General features: G+C 52.2%; 1 protein-coding gene across 1 annotated transcript; it reads left to right on the forward strand.

Moving 5' to 3' along the window:
- Nucleotides 1–386: 386 nt before the first annotated feature.
- Nucleotides 387–26,605, forward strand: PLEKHO2 (pleckstrin homology domain containing O2; the record flags this gene model as incomplete). The annotated part of the gene is made up of 6 exons (XM_084268247.1): nt 387–395; nt 5,309–5,461; nt 11,561–11,677; nt 19,614–19,718; nt 22,163–22,261; nt 25,382–26,605. 6 exons carry the CDS (start codon nt 387–389, stop codon nt 26,603–26,605), a joined length of 1,707 nt encoding a protein of 568 aa, XP_084124373.1.
- Between the last annotated feature and the right edge of the window lie 1,187 nt (nt 26,606–27,792).

Consider the following 27,792-nt stretch of genomic DNA (forward strand, 5'->3'; position numbering starts at 1 on the left):
ATCCGGGGGGTTCCCAGTCCCACGTTCGCGGCGGGTGGGGCCGGGACCGGGGCCGGGGCCGGGCCAGGCTGGGGGGGCCGGGCCAGGCGAGGCGGCGGCGGGGCCGGGGCCGGCGGCGGGGGCATCCCCGCCTCCTCCTCGTAGCTGCCGGAAACCCGGCGCTGCCACTGCTGCTGCTGCTCCCGCTGCCTGTCGAGAAGTTAGCGCGGAGGGGAGAGCCGCGGAGCTCGGCCCGGCTCAGCACGGCCCGGCTCGGTTCAGCCCAGCCCGGCTCGGCTCGCTTCGGCTCGGCATGCCCGCCCGCCCGGAGCCCAGCGGCGTAGCGGGGCGGCGGCGGCAGCGGAGTCCCTGAGCGGGCGGCGAGGAGCGACCGGGCACGGCCCGCCATGGAGCAAGTGAGTCCGACCGGGACGGGACGGGCGGGACAGGACCCCCCTGGACGGGACGGGACGGGAGGGAGCGGGGCTGTACGGGACCCCCGGGACGGGACAGGAGCCCCCCCCCCACCGTTGCCGCTCCCGGCCGCGAAGGGGACGCGTGACCGCGCCGGCCACTTCGGGTGGGGCTTTTCTGGGGTTGCGCAGCGGAAGACCCAGAGGATGGGGGTTGCCTTGGGGCGCGCTGGAGCTGTCGGCTGGGGCCGAGCATCCCCGGAGCTCTTCGGGTGTTAAAGTTGGTTACCGGCCGGGCGAGGCTGCCGGAGGATGGGCGCTGCCGAGCTGGGGCTCCTGGAAATGCCACGCTTGCTCCGGCCACCCTGCGCGGACTCTCGCCGGGGTGTTGTACTTCCGCGCTGGAACCGGGCCTGGGCCAGACCGCAGGCTTGGCCATGTCCAGATACCTAGCAGCCTTCCCCAAGCCCATCCTCCTTCTCCTCTGGTTCTGCCCGGGACAGGTTTAACTCGGCACTTTCCCTTCACGTGTAGCTCTTCGCATCCATGGGGGTCACGCCCCAACAATCCATCCCCACTTGGATTTGATTAAGATGCCACAAATTTGTCAGCAAGTTAAACGGGTCATTTTCTCCCCTCATCTGGACACGCAATTATCTGCTGCTTCCTCTCCTTAGATGAGGTTTTGCTGCTCATGCACAAAGAAGGTGCCTGGCAGGGCGGACTTCAGGCTCTGGTACACGCGATGCCAGTAGCTGTGGCTTGTTTCTTCTCCGCACGCACCCCCCTTATTTCAGCTCCCAGTGTTTAGTGAGGGAACGAGAGCTCTTTGAAACTGGAGGGGAAATGGCAAAGCAGCCCAAGTTGGTAGGAACTGAGAGCTGTTATTATCCAGCGGCATCCATGAAATTAATCCACAGCAGAGAAAGTGCTTCCAGCTGGCATCCATGCTGAGCGGGCGCCCGCTGGCCAGAGGGGCTTCACACCCTTCCCAGAGCTCGCAGAGGTCCCAGGGATCAGGAGTGAGGGGGGCTGGCTGGTGGCTGTTTGCCCCCTTCCCAGCACCAACTGACAGACTCACTGTCCACTCTTCGTTAACGCTAAACGAACCCTTCAGTGATCGCTTTCAGGAGGGGGTGTCAGATGCGGTTTCCCAAGTTTCTGGTGGATCCAAGCAGTTTATATCCAGTGGGATGGTTTGGCTCCCACGGGTCAGGGAGAAGTGGTAGTGCTGACAGCCGGGCGTGGAAGATAACGTGGAAATTGGGGGGAAAGATAAAGGAGCCGCTGTAGGTGAAGTGACTGTAGCTGGGCAAGATCCTTCAGCGTGGTGTGTAAAAGCACCATCACAATTCAGCTCTTGGGGTATATTTTTGTTGGAAGACCTGTGGGTATCTCACCATCCCTGGAGGGATTTCTGTAGATGGAGTCCTTAAGGACATGATCTAGAAGTGGGCTAGGCAGGGTCAGTCTGTGGTTGGACTCGATGATCCTAAAGGTCTCTTCCAACCAAAGTGATTCTATGATTCTATGTCTTCATACATACATGACACATACATGGGATGTATATGGGCTTGTGGGCCCTTAAAATGCAGGAGGGAAAGAGCCACCTCACTGCTAGGGAAGAAGTGGTCCTGCCCCGCCCCTAACCCAGCATCTCTGCTGAGCTGTGAAACACGAGCATGCACCAGGCTGGAGCAGTGAAACTCGTGTTTCATTCCTAATGCCACCACGGCAGAAATTGCAAGAAATGACCCGTACAGATTGGGTTTGGGAGCAATGCCCTTGGCATGAGCCACCAATGGGGTAACTCAGCTCTCCGCTCACGTGCACGCTGGCTTGTTTGGATGATGCCAATGGGTTTCTCCTCGTGGATTTACACCAGTGTCAGGAAGGAATACAGCCTGAGGATATCTTAGTGTTTCCCGCTGAAGGAACACAGAGCCCTGCTCTCACTGCCCGTCCCTGGCCAACCTCCCTTTGCTGACCTGCGGCAGGGGTGGCATGAACTGGCTGTAAAAATAATCCCCAAAAAACGTAAACGGCCACCTCCAAAACTTTTTGGGTTGTTTTGCTTTTGCAGGAGCAAACAGTCACAGAATCACAGAATCGTAGGGGTTGGAAGGCACCTCCAGAGATCACTGGGTCCAACCCCCCTGCTAGAGCAGGGTGCTTAGGAAGCAGAAGGCAAACTCCCCCCATGTTGTGTTACATCATCTGGTTCTAATGGCCTTAACCTGCAGGCAAGCAGTTCCAGCAGCTGTAACTGCATCTTTGTGATGTACAGCATCCTTGCGATGTGCTGTGTGCATGCTGCTGACCCACAGCCTGGGCAGCTCAGCACCTGCAGAGCGCAGGATCACACCCATCACATCCATCTTGTAGCGGGGGCTGGAGGAGGCGCCAGGCAGCTCAGGTTTGGGGTGACTCCTGTGCAGTGTGGGGGGCAGAGGCCTTTGCTCTGAGGCTGCTGTCATCTGCTGAGAGCAGCGCTCTGCATCGCATTCCGCCTTCCCTTATCTGGGATGGAGCAGGCGGCTCGATATCACAGATCCTCTCTGCGGATGCTCCTGGGTGCTGTCACAGGTGGGAAGGCCAGCCTGGTGTGGTGGGATGCACAGCTCTGGGGAGAGGGTGAGCTGCAAGCCCAGCCACCCATCAATGCCATGGAGGGGGATGCACCGTCCCTGGAGAGCTGGCGAACCCTCAGGGAGCTGCCAGAGGAGCTCTGCCCCAGTTCTGCCTCGAGCAGAAGTTTGGGCAGAAGCCCCAGCTCCCACAGAGACGGTGCCTGGGGCAGGTCGTTTCTTCAGAGGTGGATGTTAAGTGCTATGTCTTCACAGGGAGTGCTCTGATTTTAAAACCAGAGGAGATGGGGTAGTTTTCACGCTGCAGAGCACCAGGAGAGGCCATGGACCGACATACCTGCGGTGTGGCTTTGGATAGCCTTTCTGCTGTAGGGGGGAAGAACAGGAAAAATCCATCTGCAAAGCAAACCCAACAAACCCAACCTTCAGGAGTACAAACATTTTGGGCAGCTGCTGGTCCAGAATCGCTCAAATAAACTCTTCATACAGCTACATCCATGCAAACCTGCTACGAGGGCGGTTAAAGTCCGTGCCCAACTATCTAAAATTGACATCAAAAGGGGTGCTCTATCAGGAAACCAGCAGGTCTATATTTGTGCAGCAATTGATGTTTGCTGAAGTCGCAGATCACAACTGAATACAACTTCCTGGCAACCTAAAAAGTCGAGTTCAAAAAAAAACCCCCAAGCACTCTGTCCCCTTCATTTCCCGGAAAACTTTCATGCTCCGTCATCCTGCGCCGTGGCTGTTTCAAACACGCCTCACTTATGCTTGTGGTTACTGCACCGAGGATGACACAGGTTGGATTTTTTCACAGCCTGATTTCCCTTGTAGGTTTGAGTTTTCTTCATCCCAGTCTGCACCCAAGCCAGCCTGCAAAGCCGAGCCTCTTCCCAGCCTGAGCACGGCTCAGGAGAAATGTGGGCGCAGGGGGTGTTCAATCTGGTTTTCCTCTTTCTGCGGCTGCAAGTCCCCTCTTTGGAGTCACAGCTCATCCCCGTGGCAGCCGCTGTCCCTGGGTGTGTTTGCTGGGAGTCTGGTGTGTGAAAATGCATCTGCTAGTGAGACTCTCTGGATTTTTGGAGTGCTCACTCCGTCCTGACCATGGGAGTGTCCAGCTCTGGCTCCTTTCCGTGCACGTGGGATTTCCTCGTGTTACAAAACACAGTGTCTGAGCTCTGGGTTGGTTTATTTGGGGTTTGTTGGGGTTCTTTTCCTTCTCCTCCGAGGAAAGGTTTCATTCCCCAGATAGCAAAATATTTGGGGCTCTGCCTTTGTCCCCCATCCTTGGTTTGTGCACACGTGCTGGCTTTCCACAGCAGGATCAATCCTATTAGAGATGGGAACAGGGAGGAAACTGAGTCTGGGGGGACAGTGGGGTTCCTGGGAGGAGGCTGGAGGATTTAGGGTTGGCCTCGATTTACAAGTCACAAGGTCGGTGAGGTGTTTGCAGAAGGGGATTTGGCTCAGTGAGGTTCCCCCCTTGCCTTGCTCCAGTAAAAGAGGCTTACTAGGGGGTGTTGGGGGAGGCAAGCTGGGATCCTGCCTTTGCAGAGGCTCTCCCAGCACACCGGAGGGGAAGAGGACTCTTACTGAGTGTGCTGGCGAAGGCACTCAGCCTGACTGCCCCCGCTCCCCGTCTTAGGTTTCCCGGCTCCGTTTAATGAGGATATTGATATTGGATAATTCTCATGGCTTTTTCAAAGCAGGGAAATTAATGTGTCTCTGGTTTTTACCGGGCCTGGAAAGCCAGCATCCTCCCAGTGTGGGATGCTGGGGCTCCCCGTGCTGCTGTGGGAGGGCGAGAGCAGGGTTGTGACAAACAACAAGATGATAAAGGCAGGACACGAAATGTGCCCACGCTTGATGCTGTCTTCTCTACCAGTCCTTTTCCCTGCCTGCAAACCACACAGCAGCCTGCTGAGGTCCTTTCCGTGCAGCTGTGATGCAGTCCTGGCCTTTGTGCTGTGAATTTGCCCGTGGGAGTTGGTTTTGGGGGGTGATGACCAAGCATAGAGAACTAGAAGGAGAGTGTTGGGCTAAAATATGAGTGTTGCTTCTGATGCCAGCAGGATCCATCCCACTACCATCCCAGCAGTGTCCCCACGGGTGGCCAGGGCCCACGCCTGCTCCCCAGTCCTGTGGCAGCTCTGGGGTGGGGGCTGGTTGGGTTTTTCTCTGGAAGATGCCAGCCTTTTCCCTTGTGATGTGGTGAGGAGGAACTGGGTGTGGTGGGTGCTGAGGCCTTATCCGGGCAGGCTTTCTGGTGTTAAATGGATGGCGAGTGCCGCTGCTGTAACCCCTTCTCCCTTCTGTCCCTCCCTGCAGGATACCAAGGAGGAGGTCTCAGAGAAACCCAAGCCTGCTCCAAATGCAGAGAAATATGGCTGGATTAAGAAGAGCAGTGGAGGGATCCTGGGTCTGTGGAAGGACCGTTACATCCAGCTACAGAAAACGCAGCTCGTGGTCTACGAGGACGAGGTATGGTCACAGCAGATGGCCGTGGATGAGGGGCAGGATCAGGCCCTCACTGACACACGTTCCTGTGGTTTTTCCTCTTCCCTCCAGCCCGTTCCTTCCAAAGGGGCTTCTCCGTTTCTCTTTAGGAAGAGTAAATGCTCTAAAGAACAGAGAGCAGCTGCATTTTAGGGTATATTATATATCATAAATATTCCAGCCAGTAAATATTTTGACAGTGTCATTGCAGATATAAAAAAGGGGGGCAGGAGGGGGGGCAGGACGTCCTGTGGGAAGGCAAGCAGTGAAGTGCTGGGCGGAAGCAGGATATGTGCTGTGGGGTTTTGGCGTTCAGGGGATAAACCAGGATTGTCACAGGCTGCTTTTCCCACCTGCCATCAGAGGGAACAGCAGGCAGCTTTGCAGCTGCTTGGCACCCTTTATGCAGCTCAGATCGTTGCTCACCAGACTCCTCAAGGTCTCCTTTAGCCACCGATGGATGCAGGGTGAGGGTGTAGAGTGTTCGCTGTCCTCCTTAAGCAGGGATGTGGTCTGGATTTGGCTCATCTTTTCCCTGTACTTGAGCCAGTACTGAGTGAAGGACCCTTGGGAGCTTTCTCCTGGACTTCCCTAGATAAATTGTATGCTTTAAGTTCACGGCCTCGTGTAGAGCTTTTCCCAGTCCAACGAGAAATAAGAGCCAGAAGTCCATCCTGCATCTTCGTGCAAATCTCTCCTGCATCTTCACGCGAGAAGAAGGGTGAGTGCAGGGCTGGTCCTGAGCCAGGAACCTCGGATCCTGGGATAAAGGGGCTCCTGCAAGAGCAGTTCACCCTCAAAGTTAGAAATAACAGTGCAGGGCACCACGGTACAACCCAGAGGGTGATGGTTTATGGTGGGTGGAAGTCAGTGTACCTCAGGAGGGAGCGTTTCGCACTGCACGTCTCCACGAGGTCCCTGTGCTGGTGCGGTGTCCGACGCAAGGGGATGTGGGTCATTCATGGGCATCGGGGTGATAGAAACCCGAAGTCACATAAAGCTTTTGTGCAGCCTGTCAAGGGAAGAAGAATGGGGAAATGTTTCAGTGGCCACGTTGCTGCGAGGGTTTCGGGAACAACAGGACTGACGAATGGCTTTGGTTCTCTTTTTTTTTCTTTAGAAAAAACGCCCCAAAACTGTTGCCTAATAAAGCAGATTTGTTATAAACAGTTTAGATTACAGGGTATTACCTCCTCCCGTACGCTGAACCCTCCTGCTCTTCCCAAAATCCCAAAGCTTTCCAGTGGTGTTTGTTCTTCATTCTGAATCATCCTGGAGAGTGAAGGGAAGTGAGCCTGGGGCAAGGAGCAGCTCAGAAGGCAGGTAGAGCCATGGGGGTTTCTTCCACACAGAGAGGTGTCGCTTGGACCTGCAAACCGTTGTCTCCATGCAGATGCTTCCCAGCACCCCAGACGCCCGTTGGCTTCAGCTGGAGCTTCAGGAACTTGCAGATTCCAAATCCATACCTGTGATGTCGGTGTTTTGGCTTTTTTGGGGTTGTTTTTTTGTTTGTTTTTAAAGGCATGCCCTTTAAAAAACAAGATATAGGGATGCTCTCGTTGCCACAAGGGAAAAGAAGGCTTTTAAAGGAAGATTAATTTTCACAGCTGTTCAGAAGGAGGAAAAAAAAAATCCCAATCATGTAAAGGTTTATTTTATTATCTCAACAAGGAAAATGGCATTTGCAACAACCAGGCGTAATGTTTTTGGGTAGCCTGCGGATTGTGGTAACATCCTGTAATAAATCGTGTCTCTGAGCTCCAGTAGCTACCAGGTCCCATTACTGTAAATAAGGGATGGCTTTGGTATCTATAGGCTATTAAACTGGCTCACGGTGAAGTCAAACGTCTGAGGAGAGGAAATTGCTGCAGAATTATCTGGTAGCACAATAGGGCAGCGTGTGATTGTGCAGCCTTACTGTGGGGGAGCTCGGGAGGGGTCCTGTTGCCGCAGAATTGAGGCGGTTTGTGTTTATTGCTGGGTTTATCTTCCTTTGATGGGAGCCAGGGCAGTGTCGCTGTCTGCACTGTACCACTGGGGAACTGGATGTTTGAGGTGAGGAGGGTTCTTCCCCAGTCTCAAAGGAGAGCCCGTGCTGCGGCGTGCTATGGTGGTGGTGGTGTTTGGAGCTCTGGGTTTTTCCCCACTGGATCCTCTCCATGTACCTGCCCAGCTTTGTGTGGGCCTGGAGACAGATGGAGCACCCCAGACTGTCCTCGAGCTGGAAGGGTTTTAAATGGGATCGTTCCGTGCTTGCTGAATTGGGGCCCTGGGAAAAGAAAAGAGCTGAAGCCTCACACAACAGAAACGTGTCGTCTCTCCATATGCAGCTCAAGCTAGACCTATATGGGTTAATTGGGAGAGGGAGGTCAGCTTCCACGTGGGAGGGCAGGTTTGGAGGCTGTTTCGGCTGGTCTGAGCCCATCAGATTTCCAGGAACTGAGCTAGTGACTTGGACGCGTTCTGGTTTTTATCAGTCCCTCATGTGTTCCAGCCCTTCCCAAAGAGGTGCTAACGTTGTCTTCTGCAGTTGTTCTGGTTGTTCCATAGGCAGGGATGCTTGTTTACAGGATCCCACAAGGCTGGAGTCACTTGTAGCTGAGGTTTGTGCAGAGGGGGTTTGTACTGTGTCACCGGCAAGCGCAGAACATGAACATGGTATTTAGCATCCCCTGGAACGTGTTGCTGACCTAACCCTGGACTGTGTTTCCCATATTCCATCTGTTAGTCAGGCTCTCAGTTTGGTTTAAAGCAGAGATACCTCCTAAAGGCAGATCTGCAAGTGGCTCCTGTGTTAACCCGGGGCAGGTGGTCATGAAAGTCATCCCACCAGGATTCGGCTTTCTTTGGGTGGATGGGATGTGACATGAAGGGAGATGGAGTCGTCATTACCCACTGTACCTCCATCTACAGCACCCCACACCTGTATCCTCAGGAGAACCAAGAGCTGAGCGGGCAGGTTATTCTCTGAGGGGGTTTCTTGGCATCTTCTCTCTGCATATTCTTGCTGGAGTAACAGTTAACCTACAGAGCTGCTTGCTCTTCCGATGCTCCCAGTAATCCCATGCAGAGGGACCATACACATCAGCACCCATGGATTACAGAACATCAGTCTTGGGTTTAGGTTTGGGATTTTTTTCCCCCCCCAAACACTGCAGCTAGTAGTTAGAAGGGGTTGGAGGTGGTGGGTATTGGAATGTGTTATTTGACAGGTAAAAAGACCTACTAGACAAAGAGTCTTCTAGAGACCAGAGGGTCCACTCAGCACTTAAGTCATGGAGTTAGCATCCGCGTTTTGCCCCTGGTAAAGCCATAGCAATGCATACCCAGAAGGGATTTATTAAGATGCTTTGTGATCCTCAGGTGGAGAAGTAAGTAGTTACTTCAGGCAGTCTACATGCACTGAACTTGCTGGAAATTACACCTCTGTATAAATAAGAGAGTCAGGGGGCCTTTTTTCCCCTTTTTATCAATACTTCATTAAGGAAATTCTTTGCCGAGTGTGATCACAGAATCGCAGGAGTTGGAAGGCACCTCAAGAGATCATCGGGTCCAACCCCCCAAATCCTTTTGTTGAGCATGTGCATTAATATATTCAGCTGTTCAGAGGTTTTCTTTCCAAGGGCCAGGCTTATGCACACAGGTGTGTTTCAGTCGCACCGTCTGCTCCACAGACAGCTAACAGAAACAGGGTTGTCTGTGCTGAACCATGACAGGACTGGTTTCTGTACCAGGATTTTAAGCATCTTATTGACAGTCCCTCACAACCAGCACAAAATAAAAAAAGGAGCCTGAAAATGGCTTTAACTTTTTTTGGGACCAGCTTGAGCAGGAGCTCGTTCGGAACGTGTGTCTTAGACCTGTGTGTCAGGAGTCTGGAAGCAGCCACGTCTCTGCGTGATGCTGAGTAACCTCAAGGTCCCAGCAGGTCGGTGGGACCTGGAGACCTGCAGCAGGGTCAGGCCCTTCGGTCTTTATCTTGGTGGCGCAGGGAAAACATAAAGGATCTCTTTGTGCCCCAGGTAGGCTCATGTAGAGGGGGTGGCCACGTGCCAGGGGTAAAACAGAGACAAAAGCCCCATTCTGGTGCTCCCTGGACTCAGATGCCTTTCCTTTGCCTCAGATGTGGAGCTTTGTTATTTCACTTTCTAATGAGGGTGACTCTGAGATGGAGGGGCCGTAGCTTGCATGATCAAGCCGGTGGCAGGGTCCTACATGTCCCTGTCCTCGCTGCCCTTGTCTCCTGTCGCCCAAACCTCCCCATGGAGGAGAGGGGCAGCTGGATGCCGAAACGAAATGTCATGGCAAAACCACAGCCCTCCACCCTGCCAAGTCCTTCTCATTCTCCCCCATCTCAGGTGGCAGAGCTGCTCTCAGGAAGCGGGGAGGGTGGGCACAGGAGGCTTCGTGCTGGTCTCCAGTTAGAGCACTTCCAAGAAACCAGCATCCCAAGCCCAGTAAACTTTCACAGCGGAGCCAGTCACCGCTCCGGCTGTGCTGTGATGTGGGCGGTTGTCCACCAAAGGCCGGGATGAGATCACCCATCCCTGAGGCATGTATTCCTGACCTCACCCTTCCCTGTCATTTGCTGGCCGCTGAGGGGTTATTATTTCCACCCTGTCCTGCTGCAGTGACATTGCGATACTGGGACTGCAGCCGGAGCCTTGGGCTTCCAAAGGGCTCTGTAGCATCAGCAGGATTTTATCTGCTGGGGTTTAGGTTCGGGCAGGATTAATCTCCTCCTCCTCATATATCTTTTCCCAGCTCTCTAGTCACCTACTCAGCGGTAAACGAAATAAACTGTAATGTCATTAAAATAATAAGCCTAAATTAGATCCAGGCATCCCTCAGTGCCTCAGAACCTGCTTTGTATACTGGCATGGGCTCCACCAGGCCCCCCGTTTCCAGACAGGAGGGTTATAAAGGTCTAAACACAGCCTGAGCTCTGCACAGCAACTTAAACACCGGGCAGCAAAGAGAGGAAATTCCCTGCAGCCCACTTCCCTCCCAACTCCCCATTCCCTGCCTCCAGCCAGGCAGCGGCTTCCTGCCTGCGACACGCTTCCTCATCCCACACCCCCATCCCTGCTCCAGGAACTGTTGAATCCAAACTCATGTGGGGATGAGGAGCTGCCTTGGGAGCAGAGCCTGAGCTGGGGATGGTCACAGCTGATGGTTTTAATTTAGGGTGGCAATAGAGAGGTTCTCGGGGCGTGCTGACCGCAGCACTTGGCTGGCAATGGGCTGCTTATTTGTGTAATGCTTAGCAAGAGGGAGCTTTGGTCTTGTCTGAGCTCCCAAGACATGAAGAGTATGATCTGCCCAGCGTTACGCTGCGATTCCTATTAGGGACGGTGCTCTCCAGCTGAACTGAGCCACGCACCACGTGTGGAATTTTAGCTATGTTGCTGGGAGGAACGAGCCAAGACTGTGGCCAGCAGTCATCAGTTGGAGATACACCAGAGAGAGATATTCCCTGCTGAGACGCCGGCCCGGACAGTTTTGCTGGCTGTACAGGACCACATTTCCATCCCTAAGCGTTTTGACAGCTCGGAGCGTGGCTGTGGGAGGAGTGTGTCCCAGTCACACATGGCTCCTGATGACCTTTTTGACATGGGGACCATCCTGCTCCATTTCAGCGTGGTGGTGGGACTCCCCTCTCATCTCTGCTCTGCCTCAAGCTTCCTGGGGCAGCTGCTTGGACTGTCGTGATGCTGGTGTCATCTTCCCCATGACGAAGCAGCATGACATCTATGTTCATTGTGGGGAGGAGGTATTGTCGCTTCTGGCCACAGATCTTTGGATGAGGCCAGCAGAGAAGCTGGCATTGCTGTCCACAACATGGTCTACACTCAGCCACTGTGGACCACTCGCCACAAACCAGCCTGTAGCTTAAAGACTAGTGAGCATGCTTTCTTAGCAAGATGCCAGCCTGATTTATGGGAGCTTGCTGTCTGTGTGCATGTTATTTTTAAGGCAGAAGGGCTTTTAGACAGACTCAAGGGGAGGCCATGCAGAGTTTGATGGTGTATGATTGATTTCGGTGCCTCCTATTCATAACAACGTCCCCTCCCCTCTCCACAGGATGAGCAGAAGTGCATAGAAACAGTGGAGCTGGAGAGTTATGACAAGTGCCAGGAACTGCGTGCGCTGCTGAAAAAGAAAAACCGTTTCATTTTGATCCACTCCCCGGGTAAGAAGGTAGGATTGCCTTTCTCATCACCCTCCAGTCTGCTACCTCTGCAGTAAGCTCCCAGAGTGGATGGGAGGCCCTGAGATCTAGCTCTTTGGCAGCAGGGAGAAAGGACCCATAGCTGTGAAGGGTCAGCAGTGTGCAAGGAGGAACACTACTGCCTCGTAGACTCTTTTAGGGTGGGCAAAGGGTCTTCCCAACTTTTTCTCCTCAATGTTTTCCTGCCTTCTCATTTTTCTTCTCCCAGTAGCCCACAAGCAGTGGAAAATGACCATTCCCTGCTGTTCCCCCACGTGTCCCTGTTCCAGCTGTTCTTGCTACAGTTTTCCCCAAGTCCCAGTGAAATCAGTGCCCCCAATCCACATGCTGAGGCAGTTCCTGGAGTTCGATCCATCTGTGTGAAACACCCCAGTGCAAAGATATTCGCAGCCAAACAGTTCTTAGGAGAAAACAACCCATCTGTGTTGCAGGATTCACCAAACTCTGCATCCTTAGTTTCCTGAGCAGCATGTGGTTAGATCCAGAGCCTAACACCCAGCCTAGTGTTACAAAGGAGTTACACCTCTGCCTGAGCGCTGGCTGCGTGTGAGAACGTGCTCCACTTCCTTCCTATCTAGCCTCATCATCGCTGTGCTCTTTGGAAGCTCTCCTTGGTTCCTGTTTACACACCATCCCTTTCAGCAACAGAGGGCTGCCTAGTAATTTCCCTGGCTGGCCTTGTGTAGCCCTCCAGGGACCTGCTAGAGGTACCTCCTTAGTCTGTCTGACTCTGTGACCTGACAGTCCAGCTTGCCAGCCTGCAGATACCTCTTTGCAGCCTTGAGAGACCACCAGCAAAGGAAGCCTCTTTAAAGGTTGCAGAGTTTATCCCAAACTATTCTCTAAAGCCCATGGGACAGGTTCAGACCTCCAGCTCTTTGCTGTAATCCCACTGGGATGACTGGGGCAGACCCAGGTCTCTGTTTGGTTTACCTCAACCTTTCCATTATTCCAACATCAAGATGATTTCTGTTTAATACTATTAAATACCTCCATGCTTTATTTTCTAATCATGGAGCTTCTGATGGCAAAACAACAAGAACCACCAGCTCTGCTGGGACAAGACGACTCTTGGTGGCACTGGCAGGAGAGGCTGAGGGGCAACAGCATCGTAGGCAGGAGGATGTGCAGCATGGGGGAACAGATCATCATCAGCTGGGATGCTTCTGTTGTTGCTCTGGGGCATCACACCTTGACTTGCATCCTAGTTTCCACATGATTTCCTTCACCTGAGATGCCATACTAAATCTGAAAGGTTGTGAGGGACAAAACATTTCCCTAAGGACATGAAGAGGCAAAAACACCAGCTCGCCTGCGTTCCCTCATCTCTGTTCTGTTTAAACAAGCAGAGATTGTTTAGTCCTCCTTGTCATCACCGCTTATCCTCTCCCTCCAGTCACTTAGTGTTTATTCAGATAATAAGACCCCAGCAGAGCTCAGAGTGTCACTTGGGCTGAACTTCATTCTGAACAACAAAACAAGGGCTGTCCTGGCTGAAACGCTCACCTGGACCAAGGTGGGGGCAAAGAGAGAAGGTGAATGATGTTCCTTTCTCAAGCTGGCATGGTCTGTATCAGGGAATCAGCACCCAGAGCTGGTGGGCTCAGCAGTGGCTCCCAGGGCAGCAAAGGCTCTTTCCAGTCCAGTGGAGGCTTAGTGTTTGTCACTTGATTAATCAGAAAAGCCATCAATTTTAGATGAGAAGTGGCTAACCCTGGCAGGCTGGGTGTGTTTTCTAGAGGGTGGCTGAAAAGCACACCTATTCCCAGGCCAGTAAAAGCCTGCGTGCTCAGAGATGGGCAGCACTGTAGGAGTTATCAGCAAGTGCATCACTTAGAGGTGTGAGATAGCTGCATGTGTCCCTGCAGTACTGCAGCAATCAGCAGACCTGTTCCTAAACCTCTTCTTGCTAGGAGAAAAACAGACCCAAACTCTTCCCTGAAAGGAGAACCTCATCCCTCTGGCACGCTGGCAGGTTTCCACCCTCCCACTTTTTCATGCCACCGATTAAACAGAGACCTAGATAGAGGCTACTTTTAAAGAAGGCTCTTTTGGTGAAGGGAAAGGCTTTTATAAATGAAAAGTTCCCTGTTCGTAGCTCCCCTCTCTCCCTCCCTTTGGCTGGGGATCTGGTGAGGCTGTTGACACACAACATACTTTGGCAGATGTTGGAGCAGCCTCCGATGACGCCGCCAATGTACACAACTGTCCCTCTTCTGTTTGGAACTCGCAGCTGTGGCGATACGTATCAGCTAAACATTTTCCATTTGGGAGGCTCACTGCCCTCCACGATTTCGAGCCACCCTGTGAGCTGCCTTGCCAAACCCTCCCAGATCTTGCTCAGGGGTTGGTGTGGTTTATTATTTTTTTGCTAGGAAGGGCACAATGGGAGGTTCCCCAGTTTAGCTCTGAGGGAATCCCGGTTTAAATCATGGGTGGGAGGTTCTTGAAGAGCAGAGGACATGACGCAGCCAGTTAAAACTACTCTGCACCCAGATAAACCAGTTGCCTTGCTAAACGCTGCTCTTTGATGGATGCAGCCCGGATTCCATTCATCCTGCTCATGAGGATGGTGTTTTTGTTAAGCTGTGACAAGGAGAGCACATCACACACCTGCACTGGTGTGGGGCTGGACCAAAGCGCTGCTGGAAGCATGTGGACAACTCCTTCTGCTTGGAAATCTCAGATGCTTCATTCCACCACAGCAGGTGAATGGGAACTGTTGGATGCAGAGACCTGAGCTTGTAAGGACAGGCAGCAGACTTGGCCAGGAGGCTCTCAAACTTGCTCCCAATGCAACAAGCAGTGCAAGTGATGCCTGGTGTGAACTGCCCCGAGACTAGAGAGGCTGGCACAAGTCTGGCATTCAGTGGGTCTGAGAGCCTTCAGCTGCAGGGAAGCTTCAAGATGGGAAGAAAGAGGCTGGTGGTAAGGGAAAGAGCCCAGCAGCACCCACTGCACCGCCCCGTGCCTCCTCTCCCAGCACAAACTCTGCACCTGAGCCTGTGGGGGAACTTCCATCGCTCATCCTGCCCTTGGGCAGCATCAGAGGTACCTGTGGCTGCCTTCAGCAGGGGCCCAGCCTGGAAGCTGCAGCAGGTCACAGGGAAGGGGGTTTGCCCTGGGCATGGAGGAGTCTGCTCCCAGGGTCCACCAGTTTGGCAGAGATGCCGTGTTATTCCCAGGGATGAGGCAGCTCTTGCTTCAGCTGCAAAAAACCCAGTAACTGACAGTCCCTTGGCTTCTCCCTCCATGATCTAATCCGACAGTCATGGAAGAAGGCGGGAGGTGACCTCACATCTGGCAGATGGACTCTGGGAGACTCTTGGTAGTTTAAAGTGTTCCTGACCCATCTCTCCTTGGGCTTCTGCTGGAGGTGGCTGCCCTGCACCAGCAGTCAGCAGGAGGGAACACATTCCTGCACCTAAACCAGCAGTTCACACTCTGATTTAGCCCATCCCTGCCAACCTGAAGCCAACACCAGGGCTTTGCACTAGAAGCAGCTGAGAAGCAGGATTCTGCTCCCCACCTCAGCTGTGGATCTGCAGCATCCAGCAGAACTGCTCAGCACAGGGCTCATATCGGCAAAGGTCTGAAACCACAGCTGCACAGTTCTCCTGAGCTTGTCTGGGAAACCATTTGGTGTGGGTACAGCAGGCTGACCCCAGGAACACTTCTCTTTCCTGGGAAGCAGGGTGAGCAGAGCCTTCAGACCGTCACCGCTTGAAGAGATAGATGCCTTTGTGAAGGCAGGGAGCAACGGGGGACCCTGCTTGCTGCCATCACAGACCTGTGTCCCATGTGTGAGCCCTCCCATTGTAACACATCTCACTAGCTCTGGCTGGCAGTACCCTGAGCACCATCATGCTACCCCAGTGTCTGGGGATATGGTTTGAAACAGAAGAAAAAGGTTTTTGAAGATAACTGGGTGTACTGGGAGGAAGCTGCTGTCAGTCTCGAGGCTGCTTCTCTGTGTCACAGCCCCAGGAACTGGTACAAGCAGGGAGCAGGGTCCCACACAGAGACCTGCTTGTCCTCCCCAGTCCTGCTGCTGGGACACTGGAGAGCTCTTTCTGCCAATACCTCAGAAGTATCTTTCCACAAGTCAGTATTGCAAGGTGGTTGCAGAGATGTTGGGGTTAGTCTTTTCTCCTGCATGACAAGCAACAGGACAAGAGGGACTGGCTTAAAATTGCACCAGGGGAGATTTAGGTCAGATATCAGGAAGAATTTCTGTACTGAAAGGGTTGTCAGGCTTTGGAACAGGCTGCCCAGGGAGGTGGCAGAGTCACCATCCCTGGAGCAAATTAAAAGGCATGTGGCTGGAGTACTTAAGAACATGATCTACAGGTGGGCCAGGCAGGGTTAGGCTGTGGTTGGACTCAATCTAAAGGGTCTCTTCCAACCCAGGTGATTCTCTGGTTCTACAAATCCTTGTCCTGCAGCATCCAATAGGTCTGTGCTCAGTGGCCACAGCAGTCAGTCAGTATTATACTGGGTTCATACTTGGGGTAGTTCAGCCCCAACCAGCAGCTGAGCTCCACACACCATTCACCCACTCCCAGAGGAGACAGAGCCTCCCTGGGTTGGGATAAGGACAGTTTGCTGACAAAATCACCATGAACATAGAACAATAACAGGCAATTACACTCCCCCCACCCCCAGTGACAACACAGAGTACCTTACCAACTTGATGATTACAGAGTGCTGCACAACACAGGGACCCATCACTCCAACACCCCAGCCACACTCAGGCTGCTCCAGAGGCACCAAACCAGTATCCATCCCAACCAGCCCCTTTTATAGGGAAGTGATGTCAGGGGTTGGGGAAACAGCCCGAGCTAACTCAGCTCACCTGTGTAACTCAGCTCACCTGGGCAACTCAGCTCACCTGGGCTGGCTGCTTGGGGAGGCTGACCCTGGCCTGGCCAGAACCAGGACAGTGCTGGAGGGACATCTCAGCTTCTCCTTAGTGATGAACCACCTGCTGCCCCCTGAGCCTGCGCTGTCCCCTGCCACAGGGCTGCTGACACCAGCAGTTAGCCCCAGTCTCAGCTCCAGGAGGCTTTTGTTGAGAGTGAAGCACAGAAAGCAGCCCTGGAAGCAGCAGCTTGAAGTGACGCAGGAATCCTTCCCTCGGACAACGCGTACAGAGATTTCTAAGCCCTGGTGCAGGCTGCCAGGTCTTTGCCAGGCGGTGCAGCAGCTCAGCTCCTCACAAGTAGAGCTTTCTCCTAAGCTTTTATAATTGCCAAGCTTTGGGGTAAAATCGTTTCCAAACAAACAAATAACCAACAACAACAAAAAAAAGAAGCAGTTTTGAAGCACACACAAAACCAGGGCTGCTTGGGCTGGAACTCAATCTGGCTGTCACTCTGCTTTGGAGCCTTGCCTTCCCTTGGTTCCCTGGTTAGCATGGTCCTACTGTGCCCCAGACAAAGGGCTCTTTGAGCAGCAGTCCGTGGTTCATGCCCTAAGCTCTCCTCTGAGCTCTCAGGAAGATGTGTGGTTCCATCACCTTATATGCAAACTAATTGGACAAGTAATCTTCCCCCAGATTGCTTCTTAACCTGCCTGGTTGTGCGGGTCTTTGTCACTGTGATGTGCAGGTGTCAAACCGTGGCACTGAAGTGAGGAGCAGATGCAAAAGGATGGGCAGACAGTTTCTGGCTGAGCAGCGGGAGTGGGTGCAAGGAGATGAGGCTTTAGTTCTGCAGAATTTCTGGACTGGATGATGGCCAGAGGTCCCTCCCAACCCCTATCATCATTTGTTCTGTGATGGTACAGAAGATGCTGAGACCTGAAGCAGTTTTGTTGTGCCACAAACAAGCCAGGGAGCTGCTAAGAGTGTTCAACTGTCAGTCACTGTTACCTCTGTCACCCTCGTTTCATATAGTCACTGTTTCACATAGACACTGTTGTGATTTCAGAATTACATTTACAGGAAGGCTGGGACTGCAGCAGGAAGGTGCAGAATACCCACATGATGTTAAATATCTGAAAAACCCTGCTCCAAACGAGACCCCACAAGTACATGCTCTGGATGAGCCCCCCTGTCCAACCTCCCCACCTGTCAGAGGTGGACAATTTGGGGTTGGACTCGATGATCTCTGGAGGTCCCTTCCAACCCCTCATATTTGAGATTGTGACTTTGGTGATGTTCTGTAGTGCCGGAGTGTTTCCGTGTGCCTGTGCGGTGCGGATAAGGGCACTGGCAGAGCCGTCTGGATCCAAGCCAGCCTGCCACAGAGCCACCTGCAATGTGACCATGATATTTCCCTCATCTGAAGTGTACTTTGGGATGTAAGATGCACTTAATCACACAGAATCACAGAACATTAGGAGTTGGAAGGGACCTTGAAAGACCATCTAGTCCAATGCCCCTGCCAGAGCAGGATCACCCAGACCAAATCCCACAGGAACGCATCCAGGTGGGTTTGAATGTCTCCAGAGAAGGAGACTCCCCAACCTCTCTAGGCAGCCTGTCCCAGTGCTCTGTCACCTTCCCAGCGAGAAAGTTCCTTCTGACAGTCACATGGAACTTCCTCTGCTCCAGCCTGTGCCCATAAAATAATATCAGTGAGGCACTCAGAGAGCCTGGCAGTGAGATAAACATCACCCTGCCCATTGTCCCTGCTCCATTCAAGAAGAGATGTGAAACACTGAGCGTGGCCACGGGGGTGCCTGTAGGGAGGGCTGTCTGGAGGACAGGTCATAGAGTCACCAGTTGCTCCCTCCTTATTTGTGTCCCATGCTTCTTGCCAGCTCCCTCTTGTATGGCTGGCTCTTCCCCTCTTCCTAGGGTGGCTGCTCAAACCCTGGAGAATGTATGCCTGTAGCACTCACTGCTGTATTTATTTCTTCATTTGCCAACAGAAAAAGACACATTTGGGTTTTTCCCCCACTTACATTGCCCTTAGAGAATCACAGAATCACTGGGTTGGAAAAGACCTTTAAGATCATTGAGTCCAACTGTTCCTGTCCTTTGCTAAACCATATCTCTAAATACCTCATCTACCTGTCTGTTAAACACACCCGGGGCCGGTTGACTCAGCCCCCTCCCTGGGCAGCCTGTGGCACAGCCCCACAACTCTTTCAGGGAAGAACTTTTCCCTCATATCTGATCTGACCCTGCCCTGGGGCAGCTTGAGGCCATTGCCCCTTGTCCCATCTCCTGTCCCCTGGCTGCAGAGACCATCGCCCACCTCTCTGCACCCTCCTGTCAGGTCAGTGTAGGTGGTGATAAGGTCTCCCCTCAGCCTCCTCTTCTCCAGGCTGAACACCCCCAGCTCCCTCAGCTGCTCCTCGGATGATTTGCCTTCCAGCCCCTTCCCCAGCCTGGTTGCCCTTCTCTGGATATGCACGAGGACCTTGATGTCCTCCTTGTAGTGCCTCATCACAGCCCCGCTCAGCTGAACTGCAGACCAGGTCAGAGCCCTGGCTTCCCGTATCGGTTCTGTCCTGCAGAGCCGCAGGAAGAGGGAAGCAGGCAGAGCCTGGCTGCTTGAAGCCCAGGGGTGGGGAGAAGTTGGAGATAAAGCATCTGAAACAGCACAAAATGACCTGGACTTTCAGTCTGACTCTGTGCACAGTGTGACCGCTCGCTGTATGACCTGCTGCTCCCCTAGGAGCTAATCTAAGGGTTTGCAGAAGGAAGGCACTCTTACTTTCTTACTACTTTAATTACCAGTTGCAAAGATAAAACTACAGCAACGAGCTGTTCAGTGTAACAAAGTCCTGTTCGTGGGAGCTGTGGGCGAAGGACTTGCCAAGCACAAAGGAATCTGTAGTTTAAACACAGGCTGGATGTTAGGTAGAAGCGATAGACAGAGAGCTCCTTCTCCGCTCCTGGCAAGGAATGCTTACAGGAACGCTTATGGGAACATCATCTCTCTGCCCTTGCAGGTTCATGATATCAAGTTTCAAGCTGCAACTTCGGAAGAAAAGGAATCGTGGATAAAAGCTCTGAATGAAGGGATCAGCAGAGGCAAAAACAAAGTATTTGATGAGGTAAGAGGAATGGTTTTCAGCTTCTTGCACTTCTGCGTCAGTTCTCATCAACAGCTTTTTCAGCTGAAAGCAGAACTTGCCTGAGCTGCCGTGCTACTCCCCGTCCTTCCTTCCTGCCAGCCCCCCTGAAGGAAGGAGAGAGATGGTATTCAAGGCAAACCAGGTGGCATCCCCGCAGGCTGCGAGCTTCTAACCGCTTCAGTTCCCAGCCCAACAAGGCCAAACACGCAGAGCACCGTTTGGGCCACCCTGTGTCTCGCTGCTTTCCCCTCTGTCCCGACCAGGGATGGATGTAGGGAGCCAAGGGCAGCTGGTTGAGTAGATGGTGTGTGCTGCTGAGAACAAACATCTCATCTGGAGACCCACAGGGCACCAAAGTCGGTGGGAGACAGTGGGTTGGCTTCAGTGGGTTTGGGATCAGGGGTGTTCCCCTTCTCCTGATGGAAGCGGGTGCAGAGAAGCAGCTGCAGCGCTGAGCTGTGTAGTTGTGAGCCCTGTCTTCCCCAGGGTGCCGTGATCCTCAGCACTAAACAGCCTGGAAAAGCGAGGTGTTTGGTTAGGACATAGCCCAGTCTTCAAGACTGGAAAAATCTGAAGTGACTCAGCCCACCAGCTATTCTGCCTGCAGTCTGGAGAGGAGTCTGGTGGAAAGTTACTCATGGCCCCAGCCAAACCTGCCTGCTTTCAGCTGGCCCCAGCACACCTGCGCTCCCAAAGTCTCCAGGGATGAAAGCTGCACATCCTACAGCCGGCCTAACCTTGCCCTGCTCCCTGTTAGCTTGTAAATCAGCCCTGATCTAAACCAGAGGAGTGGAATCTGCTCTGCAGTTGTTTTGGTAGCTGAAGGGAAGTGCACAAAGCCACCATCACGGGAATGGTTTGGGGAGAAATGGGCAGGGGAACGAGGGGACGAAGCAATTGTAAGATACATTTAGTGAAGGGAACTGAAGCAGTCAGTAAAAGTGTTGAGACAAAGGGCTAAGGGCTGCAGAAATGGTGCTCGAGATGTGAACTCTAAGAGCTCGGGCTTTGCAGAGGGCAAGAGCAGGAGGAGAGGCTGGAGCAGGCTCCCTTCTCCCCGAGGCATGCAGAGCTCAGTGCCAGGGTTGTGCTGGGGCACAGCAGTTCCTCGGGCCCTCAAACCAAGTGGAAAGCAGCATGTGGAATTAAAGGGACCAGCTGTGACTGGCAGCAGCCCAAAAATATAAAACCCATCCGTGGAGAGCTTAGCACCCGGGCCTGCTCTCATCTCTGGGTGGGTGGGAGCTGTGATGCCCTGTAATGCCATGCTGCTCAGCCCTTGCTGGAGTGACCCCACGCCAGCTTGGAGGGGCACAGCACGTGGCTCTGGGTTCTCTGCAGGCAGCAAGCTCTGCACACCCCCTCGGGAGCACGGGAGGGTGGGATCTCAGGTCACCTCCCTGCCCTGTGCACTGGGGTTATCCTCCTTACGAGGACCCGAGTTCTCAGAGGGAGCCAACTTCTTAATTCTCACTCATTCCAGTAAGGATCAGAGCTCAGATTTAAAGTGTTTCCACACAGGCTAACAGCCCTCAGCTGGCTTGGCTTAGCTGTTCTCCCCTGAAAGAGCCGTAAAACCTCTCTGCCATAGCAGGCAGGGACTGGGACCCATTTTTCCCTTTAAATCCCTATTTCACCCTCGCCAGCTTTCCTGTTGTACAAACCTGCAGCCAGCAAAGCAAGGACACGCTGATGTCTCACCACCCCTGGTCACAGGTGCCACCCCTCTGCAGGGAGCGGTTCTGAGCCGCCGCAGCGCGGGTGGTCACAGAGCCAGCCCTGCGCTGGGACATCCCTGCCCACACGCTGGAGGCAGCGAGTTTCTCATCTGATTCCAGGAAATAAACGTGTTAAATCAGCCAGAGCCGCAATTAATGCAGGTCACCGCTCACACCCTTCTCTTCAGCATCCTGCCATCGTTAGAGCTGTAGAAGGGAAGGTCCGTAACGAAGCGCTGCTGATGCAGTTCACAGTCAGGTCACAGTTATTAATGAGCTTTTACCTCTGAGACTGCAACAGCCATTTCAGTGCTGTGCTCTGACACATGCAGGAGCCCGTCCAAGCCCTGGCTGCAGCGAGGACAACAAAGCTGCCTTGTGTCCCTCCTTCTCTGCTCTTTGGGTAGGGGGAAAGTTAGCTGCTGCAGACCTCCAAAGGTTGGATGCTTGGCTTTGGAGAGCCTGTTAGATAAACACAGCTCTGTGTAGGGCAGGTACCTTAAATATGTCATGTGTGTGCCAGGCTTTGTGGGCAGGCTGGAACTAAGGTCTGAGGCAGAGACTGGTAGTGAAGTCTTCAAAACCTCTCCTGGATCCAGATGCTTCACCCCTTCATGTCTGACTGTGAGAACTTTACAGATGTATCCTGAGAAATGAATGACCCTCTTCCTTTTCTCTGTCCTTCCTCTTCCCCCCTTTTAAAAGGTGAAAGTGGATGAGAGCCTCTCCTTGGACCACGTAACTCGGGACAGAGTGAAAATGACCCACAGCCGTAGGCCGCCCACCAGAAGTCACCTGAAGGAGGTAAGAGCACCCCATTGGGGTGAGCCATCCCCCCAGCTGGGATCACCCAGAGCTGCTCCTTCCACTTCGACACAAAACCCCAGGGAAAACCCCAGATACAGAGAGCCCAGAGAAAGCCAATAAGGGAAGATGCTTCCTCTGGGCAGGAGTGTGCCAGCACCTCTCTAACGAAGCTCCAGGTTCCCATAGATCTGTAGTTGCTGCAATGTGTTACGATATATTTAGCTTTCCATAACTCACGAGCCGCTTCACTGTCTGGTGAGAGCCATTACAGTTTCACTTTAATCAGAGGAGACCAAAGCTTCTACATTTATATTCTAAGAAGTGATGATTTTGTAGCCACAGTGGTCTGAAGACAGAAGAGCTGCACGGTCTGTGGGGAGAAGCTGTATTTTTTATTAAGCTAACTGATGAGCTTCTGAGCTTACAAGCCCTTCCTTCGGTCTGGAACACAATAGGTTATTCTCCTGGGCAGGTTTATGGACTATCCTGTCTACTGTTAACTGATTTTCTGGATCTGGCACTTAAAAAATAAGGAAAAAAGGAAAAAGAAATGCCACCACAAAATAAAACCCATGGTTCATTTCCTTTGGAGAGGTTCTTACTAATGTTTGATTCCTGTGATTTATGAATAAGTTTCCACGGACAGATTGATACTTCAGCAGAGCATTAATCTCAACCAAGGAAGGTTTTTAAATCAAACCTTCTTTATTCAAACATTCCAGCCGGTGACTTATGTGTCTGCACAGCACTCAGATGACCCTTGTGCAGAAAATGAGATGCTCTGAGATTTGTTACTTTGCATAGAAATGGAGGGAGAATGTCTTCTGGAGAAATCCATGGGTATGAATCACAGATTCCCACCCACTCCTCCAGAAAACCACAGAAGAAAACATGACAAAAGTCACAGCAGCCATGAAACGTGGATTCTTTGTTGCCTAATCTGGGTTCAGGAAGGTGGGAAGCCCTTCCCTAGGCACTGAAGAGATCTTTCTCCCCTGCTCATCTCTCTGTTTATGTGAGATACCTCCAAGATTAACACCTGTAAGGCCTCTCACCTTCAGCCAAATTCAGGGTAAAACTGGCTTACAAATTCCAAAGCAGGAATGAGGGGAAAGGAGGGGAGCAAAGCCCACAGGCTTTGTGGGGAAAGTGGGGAAGCACAGCGGCTGGCTGCAGCACCATGAAGGAAATGGGATGAATGATGGTTCTCAGTGTCCAAGCAGGCCAGGTGAGGATCAGTCAGGGCCAAACTGCTGGGATGCAGCTTGCTCAGTCTCTCTGGTGGCTTACAAAGGCAAAGAGAGACTTAAATTAAAGTCCCTGCGCTGCAGGGGCCCGGCCCTGGCTGCAGCTACGCCTTCGTGTGGTTTTGGGCTCCCTCACACAGGAACTGTCACCACATTTCTCCCACTGGGGCACTGCGCTTACACGCTGCACGGTCTTTACTAAGCCCATCCTTTTTAGGAAAATCCCCCTACTTGAGTGACTTGCTCACAGCCGGTGGTTTGAAGGAGGTTTAACCAGCTGAGGCCTGGCCCTGTGAGAGAGGGATGACGTCAGGGTGGAGGAAGCGAGAGGAAGGCACTGGCAGCGCAGGAGTATCCCTGGCCAAGCCATCTAAGACTAACTCGGTTTAGAGGGTCAAGTAAAAATATGTTGGTCCCGTAAGCAGAAAGCCAGTGTGCTTTGGGTAAGCTTGCTATGAGTGGAGGGGGGAGAGGGAGCTGGCTACCAGAGGAAAAAGAATTAAAATATGGCAGATTCACAGAGTCACAGAATCACAGGGGTTAGAAGGGACCTCCAGAGCCCATGGGGTCCAATCCCCTGCCAAAGCAGGGTCCCTAAGACAGGTCACACAGGTTGGCATCCAGACAGGGCTGGAATATCTCCAGAGAAGGAGATTCTACACCCTCTGGGTAGCCTGTCACAGGGCTCCCTCACCCTCACCAGGAAGAAGTTCTTCCGCCGATCGGTGCACCAACTTGAGGCCATCGCCCCTTGTCCTGTCCCCACAGACCACTGAGAAGATGCTGGCCATTTCCCCCTGTGTCCCAGACTTCAGATATTGATAACCATTGATCAGAGCCCCTCTCAGTGTCTTTTCTCCAGGCTGAACAGCCCCAGGTCACTCAGCCTTTCCTCATAGGGGAGATGCTCCAGGCCCTTAATCCCCTTCGTAGCCTCCGCTGGACTCTTTTCAGGAGATCCCTGTCTTTTTTATACCAGGGAGCCCAATACTGGACACAACACTCCAGGTGGGGCCTGACCAGTGCAGAGCAGAGGGGGTGGATCATCTCCTTTGACCTGCTGGTCACATTCCTCTTAATGCTCCCCCGGATCCCATTGGCCTTCTTGGCCCCTGGGGCACACTGCTGGCTCATGGCCACCCTGTCGCACACCAGGACCCCCAGGTCCTCCTCTGCAGAGCTCCTCTCCAACAGGTCATCGCCCAGAGCTGACCAACAGGAAACGCAAGAAACAAGGTTATTGTGGAGCAGGCTTTGAGTCCTTCTTCTCAAAGGAAGTAGTAAAATAAGCTCTGTGCTTTCATCCTAACTCTTGGCTGCTTATTGGCTTTTGTGCACGTTGCCACACTATCAGGCAGAAAATAATTCAGCAGCACCATGCTCATGATGTTCACCCAACGGGTTATTCCAGTGCTGTGCAAGGGGATAGGAAGTGCTTCACTCGGTGCCTTCAAGATTTGCTGCAATGTACATGGTTTCATCTTCTCTGGGTGAGATGTTTGGTACTTGTGATGCTCATAGCTCCTTACATTTCTGCACAGCACATCATGTTGGCTTTCACTTAATAGATTAACTCTGGTAGAACCAGCTGCTGCTGGTCGAGGGTATTGCAGGGTGATGCTGAAGAAGCACAAGCTTCATAGATGGCTCTTGAGCTGCAGAAAAACCTGCTTTTAAGAGCACTGCTGTTATTAATAGTCAGGTTCTTCTTGTGGTTTCGACAGATGCGAGTATAAATGGGGTGGATGTGTGAAGCAGCAACCCCTCGCTTGCCACACTAGTTGTGAGGGTCTTACACTTTAACCTGAAGTTAAAAGGATGGAGCACAGGGTTGGTGATGGTATTGAAAAGGTTCTCTCTTGTGTTGCAGGCTGCCAAGTCTACATCAGATGGCATCCTGCGACTAGATCTGGATATAGTAGACAACGGACCGCCGAACTTTGATTCCACTATCAGTGAAAGTGAGGACGTGCCACCTCAGAAAGAAACTCCAAAGCCACCTATGCCACCTACAAAACCCACCAGCCTGAAAGAAAATCAAGATGCAGAGAACAATGCTCCTGACCAGGAGCATAAAAAGCCTCTGTCTCCTCCATTGCCTCCAGATAAGAAGCTTAAGGAAGGCTTAAACACCAGGGAAGAGGACACTGTAAGTCCAGAGGAGAATGTAGGAGGATCCCAAGCACCAAGTGAGGAGAACACAGAGAACCTCACGGAGGTCAGCAACAGGGCCGTAGCAAAAGCTCCAATTCCACTTCCTAAGAGCGTGCCAGACAAGCTAAAAGTCACCTGGGACCAACCAGTCCCTGAGCCTAAAACCACGGAAGACTTGAAGTTGTTAGAAGACAGTAGCAAAGACAACCTCGCTGAGATTGATGCTGCGGATGACACAAAGCCTCCTGTTGTTCCTCCTAAGATTCTGTCAGAAAAAATGCTGGCCACAATTAACTCCAGCCATGGTGATCTGGAAGCTGAGGTTTTGGAAGACCTGGAGTCTGACAGCTCCAAGCCCCCGGTGAATGGGATCACAGACACTGAGGCAACAGAGCCCACATCCCCATCAGTTGAAACTGAAGAAGGAAATGGGAGAACCTCTGCTGAGAAGGAACAGCAAAGTTCAGCAGAAGAGACAGAGACTTCCTCAGCTACAGAAACAGGCCATGAGAGTGTAAAAGCAACTGTTGAGAAGAAAACATCTGCACAAGGTCCTTTGGTTCCCAAAACTCGCAGTTCTTCTCTGGGGGACTTACTGTCTGATTCCAAAAATACAGAGAGAGCACCTCCAAGCCAAGTTTTGCCCAAGGATTCCCATCAGTGCTTAGCTAAAATGGAGGAGAAAGTTGCTAACGAAAGGGAAAAGACAGAAAAGCTTCTGCAGAAGGTTTTACGTGAAGGGCTGGAACAGGCCCAGGAGGGGAATGGACCCCCAGTGACAGCAGAGACATTGCTCAACGAGGCAGTAGCACAACTTCGGCAAGCCTCACAAGTTTTGCAAGAAATTAAAGGTCTTGAAGAACTGAAAAAAGAAGCCACACAGAAACAGAAAGAAAAGCAAAAGGATCTAGTGACTCTTTACAGGAGAAGTGCTCCCTGACATTCTCTTCAGAGAGGCTTCTTTCCCCAAATCAAAGCTAAACCTTTGCCATTTATGATTTGTACCATTGCTAGGCCAGTGTTGGAAAGGTGGTGTGGTGCTGTGCACGCACCGTGTTTCTAGGACAGAATTGAGCTTTCACTTAGAGCATCTTTCTCTCTTTCTTCATGCTGTACATACCAGTCCGGCTCTAATCCTCTTAGCACAGCAGAACATACAACATTGAATGGTTTAAAAAATGTGAATGCTCTCCAAGGACTCGGTCCAAAGTCCTTTCAATGGATCAGGCCTTAAGAATTACTGGTAATGAAACCAAGCCAGGTATTTGAAAGGAGCAGGATGGTCAGTTTAGTAAAAGCCCCTGTCTAGATGGTTTTCTCAGTTAAATCTTTTAAAGATAAATGTAGTCAGTCTTTGTTCACTTTGCTGGCAAGGTTTTTGCAGACCACCTGGCCCAGTGACATCTAGGAATGTAAAGATAAATGGTTTAATCTTCTCCAAAGATACTCATAAAACCACATCCAGAGTTAAAAAGTGACCTCACAGAGAGGCAAACAAAACTGGCCAACTTCTGACTACAAGTAGTGTCCTCAGATCTGGAGCGGCTGTGTGAAGGCACTTAGTCTGGCTCTGCAGAGCTTTAGGTGTGCTAAGCACTGCCTAAGCAAACCCACGTCTCACTGCATCATTGCCAGCCAAGTATTAATTGTTCCTGTTTTACTGATAGGGAAATTAAGGCAAAAAGGTTACACTTGACCTTTGAAGGAGTGTTTCTGAGCAGCACAAATCGGTTATTGAGGACCATACCTACTCTGAATCATCCCACCATCACTGGGAGGTCTTAGCCAGGCGTTTGGAGAGCCTGTGCACAGGAGATCCCCAGGAGCTCCGTAGGAGAGCTGTCACTAAGAAGCTTCAGGGACACAGCTCCCTTAGCTGTAGGCTCATACTTTCTCCGTTGTCTTGGGATGTTAACTGAGGAGCACGCACATCAGGCAGCGGGGCTTGGATGACATCTCTCTTCCTATTTTACAGGTCCCTACCTGTTCAATCCTCACTAGCCTGAGAGCTGTGATTTGGCACCAACGTGTGTCTTTTGTGTAGATGGAGGAAAAGGCATTTTGCACGCACAATTTTGGGGCTGGTCCCAGTGGCTTAAGGATATAGAAGTAAAACTGCATCGCTAC

This window comes from Gallinula chloropus (genome assembly GCF_964237585.1).
Source record: "Gallinula chloropus genome assembly, chromosome: 9".
Taxonomy (NCBI): Eukaryota; Metazoa; Chordata; class Aves; order Gruiformes; family Rallidae; genus Gallinula; species Gallinula chloropus.